Source organism: Chiloscyllium plagiosum, unplaced genomic scaffold (genome assembly GCF_037043375.1).
Source record: "Chiloscyllium plagiosum isolate Xiang-an unplaced genomic scaffold, Cpla_swu_hap1 HiC_scaffold_9, whole genome shotgun sequence".
Taxonomy (NCBI): domain Eukaryota; kingdom Metazoa; phylum Chordata; class Chondrichthyes; order Orectolobiformes; family Hemiscylliidae; genus Chiloscyllium; species Chiloscyllium plagiosum.
Genome location: NW_028270147.1, coordinates 13,364,907 through 13,385,423, shown reverse-complemented (window position 1 = coordinate 13,385,423; position 20,517 = coordinate 13,364,907). Strand labels below are relative to the sequence as shown.

The following is a 20,517-nucleotide window of genomic DNA, read 5'->3' as shown; positions in this document are numbered from 1 at the left end:
TTCCTTTTCACATTTCAATAGTTACTTTTACAGTCTTTTTTGGTCTCTTCCTAGGTCAGTCATATTTTATTCTCCTATTATCATTTTCACGAGACTCCTTTGCTGAATTCTAAAATGTTCCAGTGTGCTACTTTTTTGGCAACTTTATGAATCTCTTCCTTTGATGTTATACAATCTTTAACTTCCTGCTTGACTCACTTTCCTCTGGATTTTTGATTCTTAAAGAAATGTGTGTTTGTTGTAAGCCATGTATTACTCCGTTACACACTTCTCTACATTCTTGAATGTATTTTCTCAGTTTGCCGGACGGAACTTTTCCATCAGACCTTGATTGTTCCCTCGGTTACATTGTAAACACGTGTTGAACTACACAGTTTACAAACTTAATGGAAAATTCTACCACATTATGGTCGCTCCTCTCGAAAGGTTGTTTTACAGCATGGTTATTAATTGGCCTTTTCTCATTGCAGAATACTTGATGCAAAATGGTCTGTTCCCTACTTGGCTCCTCACCACAACTCTAGAAATCCACAGTACCAAGATACTCTTTACACATAATCAGTCTACATGTAGATTGAAGTCACCCATGATTACTGCACTACCCTTGTTACATACATCTTGAATTTCCTGATTTATATCTGGCCTTATGTTAGAGTCATAGATGTACAGCACGGGAACAGACTGTTCGGTCCAACTAGTCCATGCCAACCAGATATTCTAAGTTAACCTAATCCCATTTGCCAGCACTTGGTCCACATCCCTCCAAACCTTTCCTATTCAAGTACCCATCCAGATGCCTTTTACATCTTGTAATCGTACCGGCCTTGACCATTTCCTCTGGCAGCTCATAACACACACGCGCGCACACACCATCTGCGTTCTTCCTAACCAAGATCATGTCTCATGAATATATTGATCCCATCCCTTATCAGTGCTACCTGACATCCTTTTGCTGTTTACCTGTCCTTCCCAAATAATGATACGCTAGAAGATTCAGTTTCTAGCCTTGGTTTCTAAAATTAGATCATACCCATTTACTCCCATCTTTGCCGGAAACTATCCTGTTACCAATGCTGCATGCATTCTGATAGTGCCTTTAATTCTGCACTCTGAGCATTACGTTATATTTTGACTCGATTTGATATTAACATTTGTTTCTGCTGAGTTCCACTTTCTTTTTGAACAGCCTTCCTGCCAAAGCTCTCCATTACTGGGGAGTTACTTTGCATCACATCTGAATCTAGGCAAAAGTGAGGACTGCAGATGCTGGAGTCAAGAGTGTAGTGCTGGAACAGCACAGCAGGTCATGCAGCATCCAAGAAGCAGGAAAATCTGAAGGGTTTTTGCCCGGAATGTCAACTTTCCTGCTCCTCAGATGCTGCCTGATCTGCTGTGCTTTTCCAGCACTACAATCTTGACTCATACCTAGATCTGTAGACTAACTGATAGTCACTGATTACAGGTTTAGATTAGATTCCCTACAGTGTGGAAACAGGCCCTTTGGCCCAACAAGTCCACACTGACCCTTCAAAGAGTAACCCACCTCTCCTCTGACTAATGCACCTAACACTATGGACAATTTAATATGGCCAATTCACCCGGCCTGCACATCTTTGGAATGTGGGAGGAAACTGGAGGAAACCCAAGCAGACATTGGGAGAATGTGCAAACTCCACACAGACAGCTGCCCGAGACTAGAATCGAACCCGGATTCGAGGTGATGTGAGGCAACCGTGCTAACCACTGAGCCACCGTGCCGCCCTCAGGTTGTTCTGCTATAGCGCACGTTTCGTTCATGCAAATTGACAAATCGGGGACACTGTTTCTAAAGCGCAAACTTTTAAAGAGTCTTTTGGCTGTAATATGATTTAAGCACTGTTTCCACAACATGGTTTTTCTATAATGTAGGGTTGGACAAGAACGCAACCAGCGCATTATAGAAGAACTATCTGGATTTATATTTACTCAACAACTCGCTATTATATCACAGGACCACGTCCAGGTAGACAGGTCAGTTGTTCTTTCTCATGTAGCAATGCTTGTGTACACAATGCATGTGTACACACACACACACACACACACACTACACAAAGATACACACTTGCAGGTCAGCAATCAGATTTACCTCCCCCAGGCCTCCAACATCCAATTACTCAGTTGAAAGTACCAAGGATAAAACTATGTAATAATCTGCTAATTAAGTACAGCTAATTGAACTAGAGAACTACCCGCATAAGGATGGATCAGCTGCTCACCGAACAATCAATAAAGCTTGTGTGGGGAAAATTGGGCAAGGAGAACACTTGGAAGCAAATCAATGATTTTCAGAGATATCTACATCAAATACAAATTACAATAATGGGTACTTCCTAGGTCTGCACTTTAGTGAGTGGTTTCTTTCACAGCCAATGTATGAATCAATGCCAAAATGCACCATTCTGATATCTAGTTTGTGATATACTGCGAACATAAGTTTGCCAAATCAAGTGTGTTTAACATTAGAAATCTGTTCGAAAAACCAAATTTTGAAGTAATGAATGAATTCCAAGTTGGCCAAGGGGCTGAGACCCAAACAGACTTGAGGTCTGCTAGGCTCTAATGCAGTACCCAATTACACAGGTTCCATTTCTGAATCACACATACTAAGAGGAAGTGTGTTAGCACTTCTTCAATCATTCGAGCATTGCACACAGACAGCACACATCCTTCTATGGAAACTACCCTGCAATTTCACCTTCCTCCACACCCCCTAAACGGTTTCACTCATTAAAAAAATGAACTGTGGAGGCACTCAGCCTCTGCTAGAGGGATAGAAAGAGGTTATAGAGAGGGAGCGATAGGTTAAGTAAGTGGGCAAAAACTTGGCAAATGGAGCATAATGTGATAAAATGTGAAGTTGTTCATTTTGGAAGAGAGAACAAAAGAACAGTGAATCATTGAAATGGAGAGAAACTGCAGAAAGATGCAACACAGAGCCACTTGAGGGTACTTATGCACAGAAAGACAAAGCTAGCACACAGGTAATCAGGAGGGTTAATGGATTGATGGGCCTTATTTCAAGGGGGTTGGAGTATGAGAGTAGGGAAGTCTTACTGCAACTGTACAAAGTGCTGGTGAGACCATTCTTGACTACTTTGTGCAGTTTTGGTTCCCCTTATTTAAGGAAAGATGTTATTTCATTGGATGGCTGTTCAGAGAAGATCCACGAGGATGATCCCTGGGATGGAGCGATTATCTCATGAGCAAAGGTTGAACAGGTTCGGACTCTACTCACTGGATTTGAGAAGACCGAGAAGTGATCTCATTGAGACATAGAGGATTTTTAGGGGCTTGACAGAGTAAATGCTGAGAGGGTGGTGAAGCAGGTGCAAGGGGCTGAAAGGCCAACTCCTATTCTTGTTTCTTATGGTCTTAATAAGTGCTCAACTGGTTGTTCAAGATCTTGGAATCCATTGTGAAGGATCAGATTTCTGAATACTTTCAAGTGTATGCTAAAAATAGGGCAAAGTCAACATGGCCTCATCAAGGGGAGGTCATGCCTGACAAAGGTGAGACAATTCTTTGAGGTGGAAACGAGCAAGTTAGACCAAGGAGAGACAATGGATGTTATCTACCTGGACTTCAAGAAATCCTTTGACATGGTGCCGCACAGGAGGCTACTGAGTAAGGTAACGGCACATGGTCTTAGAGACAAGGTGCTAGCATGAATAGAAGCTTGGTTGCCTGGCAGGAAGCAGAGAGTGGGGATAAAAGGGTCTTTTTGAGGATGGTAGCCAGTGACAAGTGATGTTCCGCAAAGCTCAGTGTTAGGACCATAACTTTTCACTTTTGTGATGCTGCTGCTCCTTTAACTAGATTCTGTTCTCCTTGCTTTTTTCCCCCAGAAGGGTCGTAAACGCACAGTCTGGGAGGTCCAGGTTTCAAGTGTTTGAATGGCATCATTAAATTGGGATAATCTGTTAGGTTAAGTTATTCTACATTCTGTTCTCTTTGTTTGGTAATCATTCAGTATCTTGCAAATAAATTCTGTTTTGTTTAAGATCAAGTTGTGCCAGCTGCATCACTCCTGGAATATCCACCTTACACCTGCCTAAAATAACTTGTAAGTTAAGGTCCAGGTTACATTCTTGAAATGTTTTGAGGAGGTTTGGTCCATAATACTTTATACATTAATGATCTAGATAAAGGAACAGAGGGCATTCTGAGTAAGTTTGCAGACAATACAAAGATACATAGAAGAACAGGTAGCATTGAGGAGGCAGGGAGGCTGCAGAAGGATTTGAGCAGGTTAGAGAGTGGGCAAAGAAGTGGCAGATAGAATATAACATGGGAAAGTGTGAGGTCATGCACTTTGGTAGGAAGAAGAGGGGCATGGAATATTTCCTAAATTGGGAGAAAAATTCAGAAGTTTGAAGTGCAAAGAGACTTGGGAATTCTAGCCCAGGATTCTCTCAAGATAAACTTGCAGGATAAGTCAGTTAGGAAGGGAAATGCAACAATGGCATTTATTTTGAGAGGACTTGAATATAAAAGCAGGGGTGTACTTCTGAGACTCAATAAGGCTCTGATCAGACCACACACAGAATAGTGCAGAGAGTTTTGGGCCCCATATCTCAGGAATGATGTACTAACCTTGAAGCGCGTTCAAAGGTGGTTCATGAGAATGGTCCTAGGAATGAAAAGCTTAATATTTGAGGAACATTTGAGGACTCTGCGTCTATACCCAATGGAGTTTTGAAGGATATGGGGGGGGGGGGGGAAATACAGAATACTGAATGACCTGGACAGAATTGATCTTTCCTTTGGTAGAAAAGACTTGGACCTGAGAGCACAGCCATAGAGATAAGGAGAAACTTCTTCAGCCAGAGAGTGGTGAATCTATGGAACTCATTGCCACAGAAGGCTGGGGAAGCCAAGTCATTGAGGTATATTTAAAATGGGTTTTTGAGTGTCAAGTGGATCAGGGATACGGGGAGAGAGTGGGGTCGAGAAACCGATCAGTCATGTTTGAATGGCAGAGCAGACTCAATGGGCTGAATGGCCTAATTTCTGCTCCTTTGTCTTAGTATCTTACAGTCATCCAAGGTTACAGAGCAAACATTGGAAAATGAAATTAGAGTAGCGAGATCTTGATGATACAATGGACCCAATATGCTTTCTGTGCTGTGAAACTCTCACTATTACAGAGTTACTACTAAGTCTGTATCCACAGCTTTTCAGGCAACGAACTGCAAATCATTCCAACAGATCAACATGTAAACAAACATTCTCATCTGCACCCCAGTACATCAGCCACAAACTTGTCCCCAAACCAAGTCTAAGTTGTTTAAGAAAATTTGTAAAACCCAAAGTAATGACCCTTGGGAACACCTTGCAAACCACCTCCCAGTCAGAAGACCATCCGTTCACTTCTTGTTACTAATTTAATTCCATTGCCCTCCAGCCACGTTCTCCTTAACCTCATTATCTTCCCATCTTCTTTATACGTCTCCTGTGCTAACTTCCAGAGTTTGAGTTTAATAAATCCACGCTGGCTCTCCTTTATTATCCCCTACCTTTCCAAAAAAAAGTTAATTTTACACCTGATAAAGTTCTCCAAACATTTTCAACTGGATATATACTATGAGAATTTCACACTCCCTTACGATGTTTTATCAAAAATGCCAGTGACAGTGCTGCACTGTCCAGCCAATCTTCAGTGTCCAAGCTTGGAAATATTTGCAGCCAACCCGACGTGCGTGCCAATTACTGCAGCCAATTCACATGCTTTTGCTAACATTTGGGGCTGTTCCTCTAGCAGTGAACTAATATTTGCAACCATTCGCACATTCTTATGTTTGGAACACACTGTATCCAGGGAAGTGATTGCAGTTACATGACTAACATGATAGAGTAATTTATTAAGAATTAGCATAAGAGGCAAGCCTTAGTGCAAATGACATTAATGACATAATGTTAAAGAATATTGTCTGCGTGGGTTTCCTCCGGGTGCTCCGGTTTCCTCCCACAGTCCAAAGATGTGCAGGGTCAGGTGAATTGGCCATACTAAATTGCCCGTAGTGTTAGGTAAGGGGCAAATGTAGGGGTATGGGTGGGTTTCGCTTTGGCGGGTCGGTGGGGACTTGTTGGGCCGAAGGGCCTGTTTCCACACTGTAATATAATCTAATCTAAGTGAAATGCTTTTTTCTTTAGTGCGTACACAGTACAAGCAAGTAAACAGAGTCAGAGTTTTACAACCAACACCTTAGGGAGGTTACTTGGTCGCTTACTCCATCTGTTGGAGTTTGCCTGCGTACAGGTTGACTGCCATGTTTCTTACAACAATGGGAACGACAGGTACAGTTCAAAATTACTTCAAAGCACCAAGCATTTTGTGATTTTCCCAAGGTACAAAAGGCAACATACAAATCTCCCATTTCACTTAACATTAATTTTCAACAACTTTCTGGCAGTCCTTCTCATGTCTCCTTGTCGAACTTGTAAAGCCACTTTATTATCTCACTTTTAGTTTCTTACCAACTAATTTGGTGACAAATGTTTAGTCTACACTCATCGGACTTTATAAATGCACTTACGCTGCATGCTCAGTATTTTACTTTAAAGCCTTCTAAGCAATCACCCTTTAAGTGTCAAGCAGAAAAACATTTTCTTTTGACCTGGAGTCAATTTCTTTTACAAGAATCTAGTCATATATGTACATTTCTGCTAGCAAATGGCAAGCGTACTCAAGGTGGCCTGAGAATGTACGAGGGGCACTTTAACTGAGGGTTAGGTAAATTTCACAGCTAGATATCAGAACCATGCGCTTCAGATTTTCTGAAATAAATGCTGTGTGGGAACCAACGGTGCTAGAGTTTGAGGTGCTGCAGCATTCTCTATTGGTGCCAATAAAGCTTGTAGTGGGAAGAACAGACAAAAACAATTTCAGTTAATACTTGTGTTGGAATTTCAAAGCTTTTTTTTAAAACTGAAACAGTAGCACACCACTTATATAAAAATGCAGCTGCAATAGGGGAGAGAATGGCAATGCATTGCCAGCGGTGCTGAGCTCATACAAAATGTCTGTAATATATTTGTAATGCCAACTTTCAAAACACTACATCTTACAGGGAATAAACCATCCTTTTGATTGCGTTCTCGGGTGTGATTTTATCAGTACCTAGACATTCATATCAAAATGACAAATTTGTAAACCTCAAAGCCATAGATTCATTGCACCACAGCAGGTGGTCATATGGTCCTCTGACACTCTGCAGTACAATACAATTATCTGATTCTCCTATTTTTTACCTGCAATCCTGCAAATTTAGGCTCCCTTAAGTATCCATTCAATTTATTTTGAAATCATTTGTCATCTCTGTTCCAAATGCATTCAATTCCATCTCTTTATCTGCCCCTTTTGTTAACCCATATCCTGTTACAACAAACTAATATCATGCACACTGTATGCCACATCTCCAAGTTCCACAAAGGAAAATTTTCAGATTTTATACTGTATTCCAAAAAGCAATAATCTTAGCTGAACCTTGAGTGAACACCACTGACTATTCTCCCCCAGTCTGAAACACACAATTGCCATGACTCACTATTTTCTGACCTTAAGCAATATTTTTATCATAACTGACAGACTGTCTGTGCTATGAGCCTGCATTTTGTTAACAGGCCTTTAATATAGTACTTTGTCAAATGTTTTTTTAACATCTGTACAGACTGCATCCTCCGCATTCCCCTCAATATTCCTGATGTCAGGGGTTAAGATTAGATTAGATTCCCTACAGATTCCATACAGTTTGGGAACAGGCCCTTCGGCCCAACAGGTCCTCCAAAGAGTAACCCACCCAGACTCTTGTTAATGCACTTAACACTGTGGGCAATTTAGCATGGCCAATTCACCTGACCTGCACATCTTTGGATTGTGGGAGGAAACAGAAGCACCCGGAGGAAAACCACACAGACACTGGGAGAATGTGCAAACTCCACACAGACAATCACATGAGGCTGGAATCGAACCTGAGTCCCTGGTTCTGTGAGGCAGCAGTGTTAACCACTGAGCCACCACGCTGCCCTTAACCTTATACTTAACCCTTAACTAACATCACTGATAGAGATGATCTAATCATTATCTCATTGTTGCTCATGGGAGCACTAATTAACTGCCATAACTGCTACACAACAATACTGACAATACTTCCAAAAGCCCTTTATAACTTACACAATGTTTTGGGATATGATTGGGATTATAAACATTCAAGTCCTTCCATTCTGAACAGCATCTATGTCACCATGGGTAGACCATAAGATATAGGAGCAGAAGGGGGCCAATTAGTCCACTGAGGCTGCACTGCCATTCGATGAGATCATGGCTGATCTGATAAATCCTCAAGCCCAATTTCCTGCCTTTACCCATGACCCTTGATTCTCTTCCCCATTAAAAATTTGTCTCTCTCAGCTTGGAACACACTTCTGTGATAAAGAATTCCATAGATTCATTACCCTCAGAAAGAAATTCTTCCTCAACTCTGCCTTCAACTGGTAACCCCTTATTGTGAGATTATGCCCTCTGGTCGTAGACTCTCCCATGAGAGGAAACAAAATTTCCACATCTATGGAGGTACTATGTGCATTGCTGGCTCATTCCAAAAAAGTGAAAACCTCTACCTTGGTCCATTGCCTACCAACTGGCTACCAAGGCAAGATCACTCAATATAAGAAAAACTCGCTTCAAGTTACATACCACTGAGGTGTTGGATTTTGTTTTAAAATATGATCAAAAATGCATTTTCATTATATTTACTCATTGCATCACTTTTCCACCAACACACATACAAATCTTGTAAACGAATTCTTTATTATGTAGCAGAACTTGGAGAACATAACTTGCCTCAAATATAAATAAAAGGAATAATTCTGGAACACCACTATGCACTTTGATTTCATACTAACTAGTTTGGGGCCTTCATTATTCCAGCCAAGAATGCACTGGTATAAAACAGTATTTGTCACATTAAAACCAAGAAAAACAGAGCTCATATTGTCTTTCAGTAATCTTCACATCCATAAACACATCCTGATCTTTTCAATAATAACCAATACAATCTCTCCTTTTAGTCACATTCCACAAGATGGACTCAGGGACAAGATACTTGCAGTAAATCATTATCAAAGCACATTCATTGCTTTTCAATGGTTCTGCAGCTTTTGGATTAATATGATGTTGCACTTTATTCTGCCGTCAACAGAGCAATTGCATGCCCCGCTATCTCTAGGAACTCAGCCTGCAGGTTATCCTGCATGCAGTGAGCAAATTGCTTTGGCACTGATATCCTGCCTGCAAACAGTAAGAACAATAAAATCTGTGACAAATGATTGCGAACACTTGTCAAGAATGCTTCAACCAAATTCCGTTCCTCCAAAACTTACTTGGAACCAGCACGGTTTAGAGGGACTGCGAAATGACAGGGAGAGGAGGCATGCATTGAGAGAACAGATAAAATGTGACATTTCTTTTTGTTCCTTTTGTGAAACAAACAGATGTTACGGTTACCATGGTTACACATACTCTTTGTTGTGTTTCAGTGCCACATGATCCGATTCAAAGTAGTACACATCAGGCTCTTCCTCCTCCTCCTCTCGAGATTGCTGGCTGCTGCTCTCCCTGCTCACGGACAAGCGTCCTCTGTCTGAGCCACGCTCTTGAGAAGGTGAGTCTGGCACACTGCCACTGAAACCTTCTCCAGGCCCGTCCTGGGGCAGCTCTCCTTTAGCCTGAGAGTTGCCCTCTTCCAATTTCACACAGTGCTCAATGTCTGCAGCCACTCCTGCCCCTCCAGTCTTTTCACATTCATGAAGACTGAGAGATTTGTCTTCTGCCTGCCCACTGTCCCTGGGGGGCGAACTTATCTTTTGAGAACTGCACTTGTTACCTGCAGCCCTTCTGGGTGAAGTTCTCAGTGCATATCTGTGTTCTTGAGGTTCAAGCAAGGGACCAGGTCCAGAGTCCAGCACTGCAGAAGGGTCAGGCACCCCTGAGATCTGTTCAACGTCCTGAGCAGCATCAATACTGCAACTGGCATTTTCAAAACACTGTTCCTTTGACTGGAACAAACTATATCCCACAACGTCAACCTCTTCCTCAGATTCCCTGATTTGCAATGGGTTTTCAGTTGCTAGGATTGTGGTAGATTGTTGCGACACAGAGTGGCAGTCACTTATCGTCCTGTCGTCTTCCCACTCCGAATCTGTAGAAGGCACATCAGGCTCTGAGCAGGTGGCCGCCTTACTGCCATTAAGCAGCAGCGAGTGGCCACCCAAATTGCGGTTTTCAGTTTCTGTTGGTAAAATCGACGCACACGTATCAACAACATCAACACATTTTGGTTTACTGTTCAAATCATGAGGTTCACACTCATTGCACTCCACAGCAACAGCAGCATCTTTCTCACTGATCCCATTGGCAGCCTGGTGAGCCGACACCTCCTTCAGCAGCGATGGGTCGTCACATCCGTCATCCAACTCGTTCGCCTTTTTGATCTCCCTTTTGTCACAATCATCCAGTAAAAGAAAGCGTCGAGCTCGTTTGAGCTGTGACAAGTCCCCATCATTGTTTGCAGCAGAGCCTTTTCGCTCAACTGAAGCCTTTTCATTTTTAACAAACGATGACGTATCATCTAGACCATCCGCGGATTCTGAGCGGGAGCATCGTTTTACCCGCTTGTAGACAGGCAGTATTGGGTCACAAATGTCCAAAGCTTTCTTCTCGTGGTTATCCTTCTCAGAGCACGACAGTCCCCTTTTTCTAGGACTCACCCAGGACTCACGAGTGTGGTGCTGTTTGCATTCAGTAACCTTACCACCATTTACACCCTTCTGTTGCGGTACAGCATCCTGTTTCTTTTTTGGAGATCGCGACCTCAACTGAGGGAAAGGGGAGGAGTCGTCAGGGTGAACTATACTCCGATTCCTCAAAGTTCGCCCACAGAAATTTTCATCCAAGCCATTTGAACCAACAGACGATCTTGTAACACGCTGGGATCGAAAAGCAGCCATACTATGGCAGATCCCTACAATATCACCATCATGCTTCCCTCATGAGCATCAGTGAAGACAACCTTGAGAATACAAGAGAGAAAAAATTAGGCCAGGTAGAAAAAAAAATCAAACAAATTAAGTGCAAATACCATCCAACTGCAAAATGACTTTCATCAAATAAGGTATAGTTTAAACTGGAATGTGGTGCTGGAAAAGCACAGCAGGTCAGACAGCACCCGAGGAGAAGAATCGACGTTTCGAGCATAAGAATTCCTGATGATGGGCTTAAGCCTGAAACATCGATTCTCCTGCTCCATGGATGCTGCCTGATTGGCTGTGCTTTTCCAGCAGCACACTCTAGACTCTGATCTCCAGCATCTGCAGTCCTCACTCTCTCAGTTTAAACTGGTTTTGGTTTCAGCTACTCATTATTTTCTCAGTTGAATCATAGCTATTGGGAAGGAGCTGCTGTTGCATAACCTGCTTTGTCTTCGTTACAGGAAGTAATCGTGACAGTAACTATTAAATTTTTCAAATAAAAGAGAAACATTTAAAGCCGAGAAGGAGCACAAGGCACAGGCAGGGGAATACAGCACAAAAATGTGATCTGGAGAAGAGCTGGCATAGTCACAACATGACAGGGTAAAAACCTATGGCACCGGCACAAAGTGATTTCTGAACGGTCAAATCAAGTTACAGCCAAAAACAATAAATGATTTGGCATTATAAATGACCAATAGTACAGATGGACAAATTGTCTAAATGTGAACAATGGGCCTTGAACAATGGTGAAAGAACAAGGAGCTCTAATTTTAGCAAGGCTTTCTTCCTGTCCAACTACCAGGTGCCTTTTAAAACGGCACAAACTGCAAAATAAAAAGACTACTTCTGATTCATGGACACATGATTGGGGCCTTTATTTTGGCGCAAGGAACATTTCTAAGATGGATACTGATAACAGAAGAAATAATTGGATGGTGGGGAATGACTGTTGACATTTGAAAGATTGACAGGATCACAGAAAGACTGGAAACCATAGAGAATGACAACTAACACCTTCTAGTTGGCCAGTTAAAGGAAGTGGAATAACGTGATTCCCACTTTCCCTTCCCAAACCTTCCCATTAACCCACAAAGTTAAAAACCACACAACACCAGGTTATAGTCCAACAGGTTTAGCTGGAAGCACTAGCTTTCGGAGTGCTGCTCCTTCACCTGATGAAGGAGCGTCGCTCCAAAAGCTAATGTGCTTCCAATTAAACCTGTTGGACTAAAATCTGGGGTTGTGTGATTTTTAACTTTGTACCACTCCAGTCCAACACCGGCATCTCCAAATCATTAACCAACAACACTTTCAGACCAGGCTGCATCCAGGGGAATGATTTCCTCGTCAGTGCCAAATGGAGCATTAGGCACGAAGCAATAAAGGAACTGTTGTAGACAATTCAGGCCATTGAGTTTGCTCTGATATTCATTCACATCATGCTCATCTATATCTCCTTACCTGCCTTCAATGCAAATCCATTTATATCTCAACCTAATGGCCGTATCTATTTCAATCTTACAAATTCAAATTGTCCCAGAAACCACAGGCTGCTGTGAGAGAGGTTAGCCAGCAGTTCCTCTCCCATTGGTCTCCTTCCAAAGGAGGTGACTTTACAGAAAAGCACAACCATCGTCAGCACCGCACTGCACAGGGACCACCTCATATGATTCTTTTCACCTCTCCCTGCAATTCTCATGACCACTGTAGGCACTGACATCTTTCTGCACAAGGATTGCCGACCTCATGAGGGTAGCCTTTATTCAAGTGAGGAGCTTGAAAATTTTCAGATGCATTGACCATGAGTTGTTCCATCTGAACCCACTTATAATCAATGTTCTAATCCAGGGAAATTCTATACAGTAGGCTTCAATAGACTGCACTTGGCTTTCTTTTTAAAGATGCACTTTCATATCAGAAGATTGTGCATTCAAATCCTAATCCATTGACACAAGCACAGAGGAATCGCAGCGCAGTCAGAGATGCTTTAATAATCAGAATCAGATGCAGAGACTCCATCTGCTCTCTCAGTTAAAACTTCTGGCCCTATTTTTAGGAAGATTTTGTGGTGTAATACTTCTAAACCAGGAGGCCTGGGGTGTGTCCAGAGGTGTGTCGTGACATCTTTGAAGAGGTTGATTAGAAAACATCTTGCCTTATTTTTAAAAATGTAGGAATGTCCTTTAGGAGGTATAGTCAAAATATATTCCCCAATTACTGCTTAAACACATTTGATTTATTTAATTTTTGTTTGTGGGAGATTATTCCATGAACATGACTGCTGTGTTTCATTTAAAAAACAGTAATGGTACTTCAAAAGGACATTAGCTGTGAAGTAAATAGTACAGGCCAAACAAGAAAACTTTAGGGCCCAAGAGTTCTCAATCTAATACGAGGTTTTCTGACAAAAGCACAACAAGGGTATGTTGCTATGTTCTTATGTAGCCCTGTGTGGCATTGTTATTTACTGGTTGCCAGTCAATACGGACAAGAACAGATCATAACAAACGGCCACAGTATTGAAATAAAATCTGTAAAAGGAATGAAAATAACACCAGTGCAGGAGCCACAAAGACCAAGCTCCTCAGTATTTTATCAATGATGTAAAAACACAGACAATCTGATGAACACCAAACTCCATGCATCAAACAGTAACCAATCAAAATCTTTGATCAAAGGCATGTTATTTGCACATCCAATACAAATATAGCAGCAATGAAAACATCCTTCTGATTACACAAAGGGAAACAGAATTCTTTCTGCTTTATTTATTGATTTAATTGCTGTAACTAAACATTCTTTACACAGCAAGTAATTCAATTTGCTTCAGTTTACGGATACAAATAGTAGTTATGGTTATCTAGCACTTTATTGACATGAGGCTTAAACAGCTCATTACTCAGCAGATGTAGTGCAACAGTAAACTTACTAATGTCCAGAAATAAACAATCCTGGGTTTATGAATGTTTCATGTACTAATTACATATTGCTGATACAATTTGCACATAAACATAGCACAGTGTAGAATGCACATCGATATAAACAGGAGCTCAGAGCCAAGGTTGCATCTCGAGCCGGAGTACCCTCAAGGTGAAGACCACATCAAGTAAATGGTTTGATTTGCACATCAGATGGAGTATAACTCCAGTTCATTGACAAGCAGGGATTGAACATTCACAGCCAGATGTTTCTCACACTTGGGGAAACTTGAAAAAGCAAAAGAAAATACTGGAAAATCAATCATTAACAGGTCTATCAATTGATAAAGAACGTTTGAGCTTTTTGATCTCTGACCAGTTTATGGTACTTTTACCATAACAAAATGTCCCAAGTTGTTGAGTAATCAAATAAAATCTTATCTTCAAATCATGTAAAGAGACATTATAGCAGGTGACCATAAGCTTAACTAAAGATATGCAAATGTAAATGGGCACAGAGTTGGAAGTCATGATCAATCAGCCATAATAATCTCATCAAATTGTAAAGCAGGCTCAGGGGCCGAATGGCCCACTCAGAGGGTTTGAGCAGGTTCTTAAATTAAGAGACAGGCAGAGAATGTTATGGAATTAATTCCAAAATTTAAAGTTCCACACACCGAAAAACTGCCAATAATAGGCCGAACAAAATTGGAAATGTGTAGTTGGCCAGAACTGGGGAACACAAAGATCTTAGAAAGTTGTTGGATGGAAGGAGGTAGCAGAGATAATAAGAAACATGGCCATGAAAGTGACCTGGAACACAAGACGGAGAAATTTTAAAAACTTTAATGGCAGAACAGTTGCCAACATTTCCTGTCTTTATTTCATAGATGTCTTATCAAAATAAGTATATAAAGCACTGCGTGATTGGTGAATGGTGTGTTGCATCTTTGTTAACACAATACACAGCCAGCAGTAGCGTTCTGATATATCAATCGTGCCTCATTTACGTGAACATAACAACACACTATAAGTAGTAATGTGGCACATGCTATAAAATCCTAAGAGTCATTTACAGATGCTTACACTATTATATGACATGCTGATTTTTTTAAATCAGCAATCATTCATTTCAATAAGCATAGTTTAAGGCAACTGCTTACTCTTTTCCTTGCAAAGTCACAACTGAATGTAGCAATAAAAATTAATAATGTAATAAAATCTATAAATTACAGCTCTGTAAATGCAGTGCATAACTATTTAAAAATAATCTGACAAATTACGTATTATTGCAAAAACTGGAACCATGACTGATATTGTCTTAAATGTGCTTAGTGCAGCAATAATATAAAGGCTACAATGTGCCAGTGGGACCATCCAGGGAGTTTTTGATGGGAATTATCCAAGAAGGATACATTTTCTCATGGGCCTTTACCTCAAGAGTATCCAAGTCATTCATGCCAAGTAAAAGCAAATTACTGCAGATGCCGGAATCTGAAACCAAAAGAGAAAATGCTGGAAAATCTCAGCAAGTCTGGCAGCATCTGTAAGGAGAGAAAAGAGCTGACGCTTCGAGTCTAACTGACCCTTTGTCAAAGCAGATTTGATGTTTGAGCTTATTCACCCTTCCTTCTACTCCATTTCCAGCGCAGTCTGGCAGCATCTGTAAGGAGAGAAAAGAGCTGACGCTTCGAGTCTAACTGACCCTTTGTCAAAGCAGATTTGATGTTTGAGCTTATTCACCCTTCCTTCTACTCCATTTCCAGCACATTCTTCAAGAACCAACATGAAGCTCGCTGCACATATGTTTGCAGTTAAAGATTGGTACAGTGTATTGTGGTGCTGCGCCTTGATTCACACTTGCCATGTTGCTTTGTTCTCTCCTTACAGATGTTGCCAGACCTGGTGAGATTTTCCAGCATTTTCTCTTTTGGTTTCATTCATGCCAAGAATGTTCCAAGTTTAGTCAATGGCATACAATAAATTAGCTGATTCCTGCTGGGGTCAAGCAGGGATCAAGTCATTTCGGACAGTTCAGGATGTCTGAGAATATGAAAAATAGTAGGTGAACAGGAGTCAAGTATAAATCAGCTATTTACATTCAATTAGTAAAAGAAAATCCCCAAAGCCAAGCAACAGCCCTCTCATCTGCTAAATACAAGATGATCAGTTTGTTTAGTCTGGAGAGGAGTAATTCCTCAGTAATGTGCAATATTGTTTATGTCGAGTGTTTTCCCCAGCTTCACTTCGAAAAACTGCCTAATACAGTCAGCCATGCTCACCGAAGAGTCAGATGATGATGGGTTAAACACACCACTCCAGAAATGTCAGTATATAATACAGGGCAAAAGTGAGGACTGCAGATGCTGGAAACCTGAAGGGTTTTTGCCCGAAACGTTGATTTTCCTGCTCTTCCAATGCTGCCTGACCTATTGTGCTTTTCCAGCACCACTCTGATCTAAACCCCAGTAAATAATACAGGTTGACACTTTATTGCACTGTGGGGTTTGCCATCTTCTGAATTAGATAAATACGAAGACATACCAATACATCCTAAAACATCCCTCAACCTATGTCAAAAAACACGTATGGAAACATAAAAGATTCTTAGGTGACATGGTAGGGCAGGTACGGAAAGGTCATAGTCCCTCGTGCAAGTGTCGGGGACCAGAAGGCATAATCACAAAATAAGGGTTTGCACATTCACTCCTGATCTCATTAAATGGCAGTGCAGCTGTTTTTATTACATGACTATGGGATCCTGCTTATCTCTTCTCTTGTTGCAATGGATTACACTTTAAAAAGTATTTGGCTGGTTGTGAAGTGCTTTGGAAGTTCAAAAACCTGAAAAGCATTATAGAACGCTCTTTCAAAACACATGATTAAATTAGATTCCCTACAATATAGAGACAGGCCATTCAGCCCAACAAGTCCACACCAACCCTCTGAAGAGTAACCCACCCAGCTCCACTCCCCTGACTAATGCACCTAACACAATGGGCAATTTAGCATGGCCAACTCACCTGACCAGCAAACTGTGGGAGGAAACCTGAGCACCTGAAGGAAACCCACACAGACACGGGGAGAATGTACAAACACCACACGGACAGTCACCCGAGGCTGGAATTGAACCTGGGTCCCTGGCACTGTGAGGCAGCAGTGCTCACCAATGAGCCACTGTGCCGCCCCATGGTCAATGAAAACTTCTCGCAACAACTGTTTGAAAAAAAATGCCAAGTGAACTGAACAACTAGCACAAATCTTTATCGAACAGTGAATTGCAGAAGATGTAAAATTTTCTTGCAATGATTCATCGTCAATAGAAGTGTTATTTTGGTTCTCTACTCTGCCATTCTATAGAATGCAGTCTCCTGTTCTCTATCAGATGAGCCCTCCTTGACTGGCTCTGCCTGTGTTCTCAAAGTCATGATTTGGAGATGCCGGTGTTGGACTGGGATGCACAAAGTTAAAAATCACACAACACCAGGTTATAGTCCAACAGGCTTAACTGGAAGCACTAGCTTTCGGAGCGCCGCTGTTGGACTATAACCTGGTGTTGTGTGATTTTTAACTGTGTTATAGTAGCCATTCCCTGATGCAACGTTTCCAAGGGAAAACACTGAAAAACCAATGATTTACTACTCCTCATTTACATATGGAAAACAAACTTCAAAACAACAGGGCAAAGTAGTTTGCGCACCTGGAACAATGCTGCCATTGTGCAAAAGTGCATTTTATAATTACATTCACTGGGAAATTTAAAAAAATATTTATGGCTTGTCGCTGTTACATCGCAAGTGACTGTGAACATGATTTGGAGGGGATCATTTAGCTCGTTCTAAAGGAATTAACACCACTTTGTTTAACATTTGACTGCAATTGATTATGAACAAAGCAACATGGCAAGTGTGAATCAAGGCGCAGCACCACAATACACTGTACCAATCTTTAACTGCAAACATATGTGCAGCGAGCTTCATGTTGGTTCTTGAAGAATGCGCTGGAAATGGAGTAGAAGGAAGGGTGAATAAGCTCAAACATCAAAGGGATTTCACCAGGAATTTTAAAAGCAGGTCACAGCGCTGAAAAGGAATTCCAGAATGAAGGCAAAAATCACAGCGAGACTGATGGAAAAAAATGCCAGTGTCGGAGAATACAGGCAGATGTATGGTTTGAGGTGAATAGAAATACAAACGGATCTAACAGAGAAAAAAAGTCTTTCATCTCAGCGGGTGTTCATTAAAAAAATTAGCAGTTACCTCATTTATACCGAAGACATCCAGTTCTACCTCAACAATATCACTCTCTTTGGAACATTTTGCAATATTCAAGGCCTACAATAAAGTTAATTTAACGGTAGTTTACTGTCAAACGATGTTTGAGTTTGTGCTTTAACACTGTGCAATATTCGGAAACTGCTCACCAGTGACAAGTCTAAAGCATCAGGTAGTTTCATTCAGAGTGTTTTAGATTAGATTACCTACAGTGTGGAAACAGGCCCTTCGACCCAACAAGTCCACACCGACGCGCCGAAGCGTATACCACCCAGACCCATACTCCTACATTTACCCCTTCACCGAACACTACGGGCAATTTAGCATGGCCAATTCACCTAACCTGCACATTTTTGGATTGTGGGAGGAAACCGGAGCACCCGGAGGAAACCCACGCAGACACGGGGAGAATGTGCAAACTCTACACAGAGAGTCGCCTGAGGCGGGAATTGAACCCGGGTCTCTGGCGCTGTGAGGCCGCAGTGCTAACCACTGTGCCACTATTTGAACATTTGGTGAGACAAACAAAGTCTGGACAGAAAATCTATAATTGTGCAAGTTAGAGGTTTTCAATTCAGGTGGACAAGTACAAAAACATTAGCTTATTACACTTCACTGAAATACAAATTACCTTGACAGCTCCCTGCAACAGCAGCTTAGATTCAAGAGTAGTCTCAATAGCATGTTTTCCAATTTTTGTCTGCCAAGTTTCTACTGACAATCCGCAGAACTCTCCATCAGTAATAGGTACACTCTAGAACACGTCAAATGCCGATTAGGAGATTCTCCTTAATTTTTGACAAACCACTAATGTCATTGCTTCTGAAAGGGTATTATTGGCTGCCAAATTAAACAGCTCTTCCACAGATTTTATTATACATAAACAGAAATAATTAATCTGTTCATAGATTTTATTAGACACCTCTGGAGCAGGTGTGACTTGAACCCAAGCCTCCTGGTGCAGGGGTCAGGACACTACCACTGCACCAAAAGAGGGCCCGACAATATGCAGCTTCTAAGAAGAAAGCAAATTACTGACGGCTGACCAAGAGGAGGGTCTGAAGAGATACAAGCGAATCATGCATCTCCTCAGCCCATTGTCTTTCTCTGCAGCAAAGATTGCCAATGCAGAGTGAGGCTCCAGAACTACACCACGCAAACTTTAACACACTTAACAACTATAAACGCAAAGTATCATTTCTACAAGATGGAAGGCTCCCATAAAAACAGGACAGGGTCAGTCAGTCTAGTTTTGGACGAACAATTTTGTTAGACTTTAATCTCCACTCCCAAATGTACATTTCTCATTTTCATTGAGTGTCTTCTCCTTCCGGTCTTCAAATAATTGATTACATTCGCTTGAATTTTTTTTTAAATCCACAAGTACAAAGCACATCACATGAAAACAGGCCCATAAATACCACCCACAGAACTTCAGTAATCCAGCTCAAGTTATCATCAATTCACATTCTGTAATGCCTGAGGTGAAATGAAACGTAAATGCTTTCTCTGAACACAAGTTCTGGCAGAGCCAAATCTATAATTATACAGCTGGATAGTTTCATTTCATGTGAACGAACAAAAACAACCTTAATTCATTCATTATACTTCACCCCAGGATCTCAATGTCTCCGTACCACCTCCACAAGTTGAAATGTCTGATCTTTAGGAAGTAAAACAAATTGTCAATGAAGTGTTTTAAAAATCTCAAACATTTCACCTAACCCTCTAGTCGAGGCTTTCAAACCACTGCTAACAAAGCCAAAAGAATTTCAAGTCTCAAATGGTGGACTGACACAAAACTGTTCACACTTTGGACACATGACCTTCTGAAGCTGATTTGCAAATTGACCTTCCTAACAGAGTTATAGCTGCACATAATCTGTATATAATATACTGCTATTCGCAGCCAGACTGAAGATGACTGGGTAATTCCATTGGTCATGACTAGAGACCAGACATGGATTGATTTTACTTACATTTCAACTAGAACCATTCATTGTATTTAAGATACACAATTAATTTGTGTATGCAACCATCCTGCACATGCTGCATTCCATCTGAGAAACAAATCTTACTTTTATCAGGAGAACTTGCTGAACTCTGTTTGCTGTAATTTGTAAAGGCTTTATAGACTTTGAAAACTGACTGCTGGCTTTGCTGCTTATGTAAAATAGACTGTTTGGAAGTCTTGCCAGAAGTCCCACTGTACCTTCCACTCACCAACTAATACTGCCAATATTCTGAACAACTTC

The 20,517-nt window shown here is 41.3% G+C and overlaps 1 protein-coding gene across 1 annotated transcript in view; it reads right to left on the bottom strand.

Annotated features, from left to right (window-relative positions):
• The window catches only part of zzz3 (zinc finger, ZZ-type containing 3), a 129,705-nt gene that overhangs the window by 85,573 nt on the left and 23,615 nt on the right, over positions 1–20,517 (bottom strand). Inside the window, exon 2 of the mRNA XM_087990414.1 lies at positions 9,560–11,108. Within this exon, the coding sequence (XP_087846540.1) occupies positions 9,560–11,046 (1,487 nt within the window). The 5' untranslated portion in view covers positions 11,047–11,108. The remainder of the gene's footprint in view (positions 1–9,559; positions 11,109–20,517) is intronic.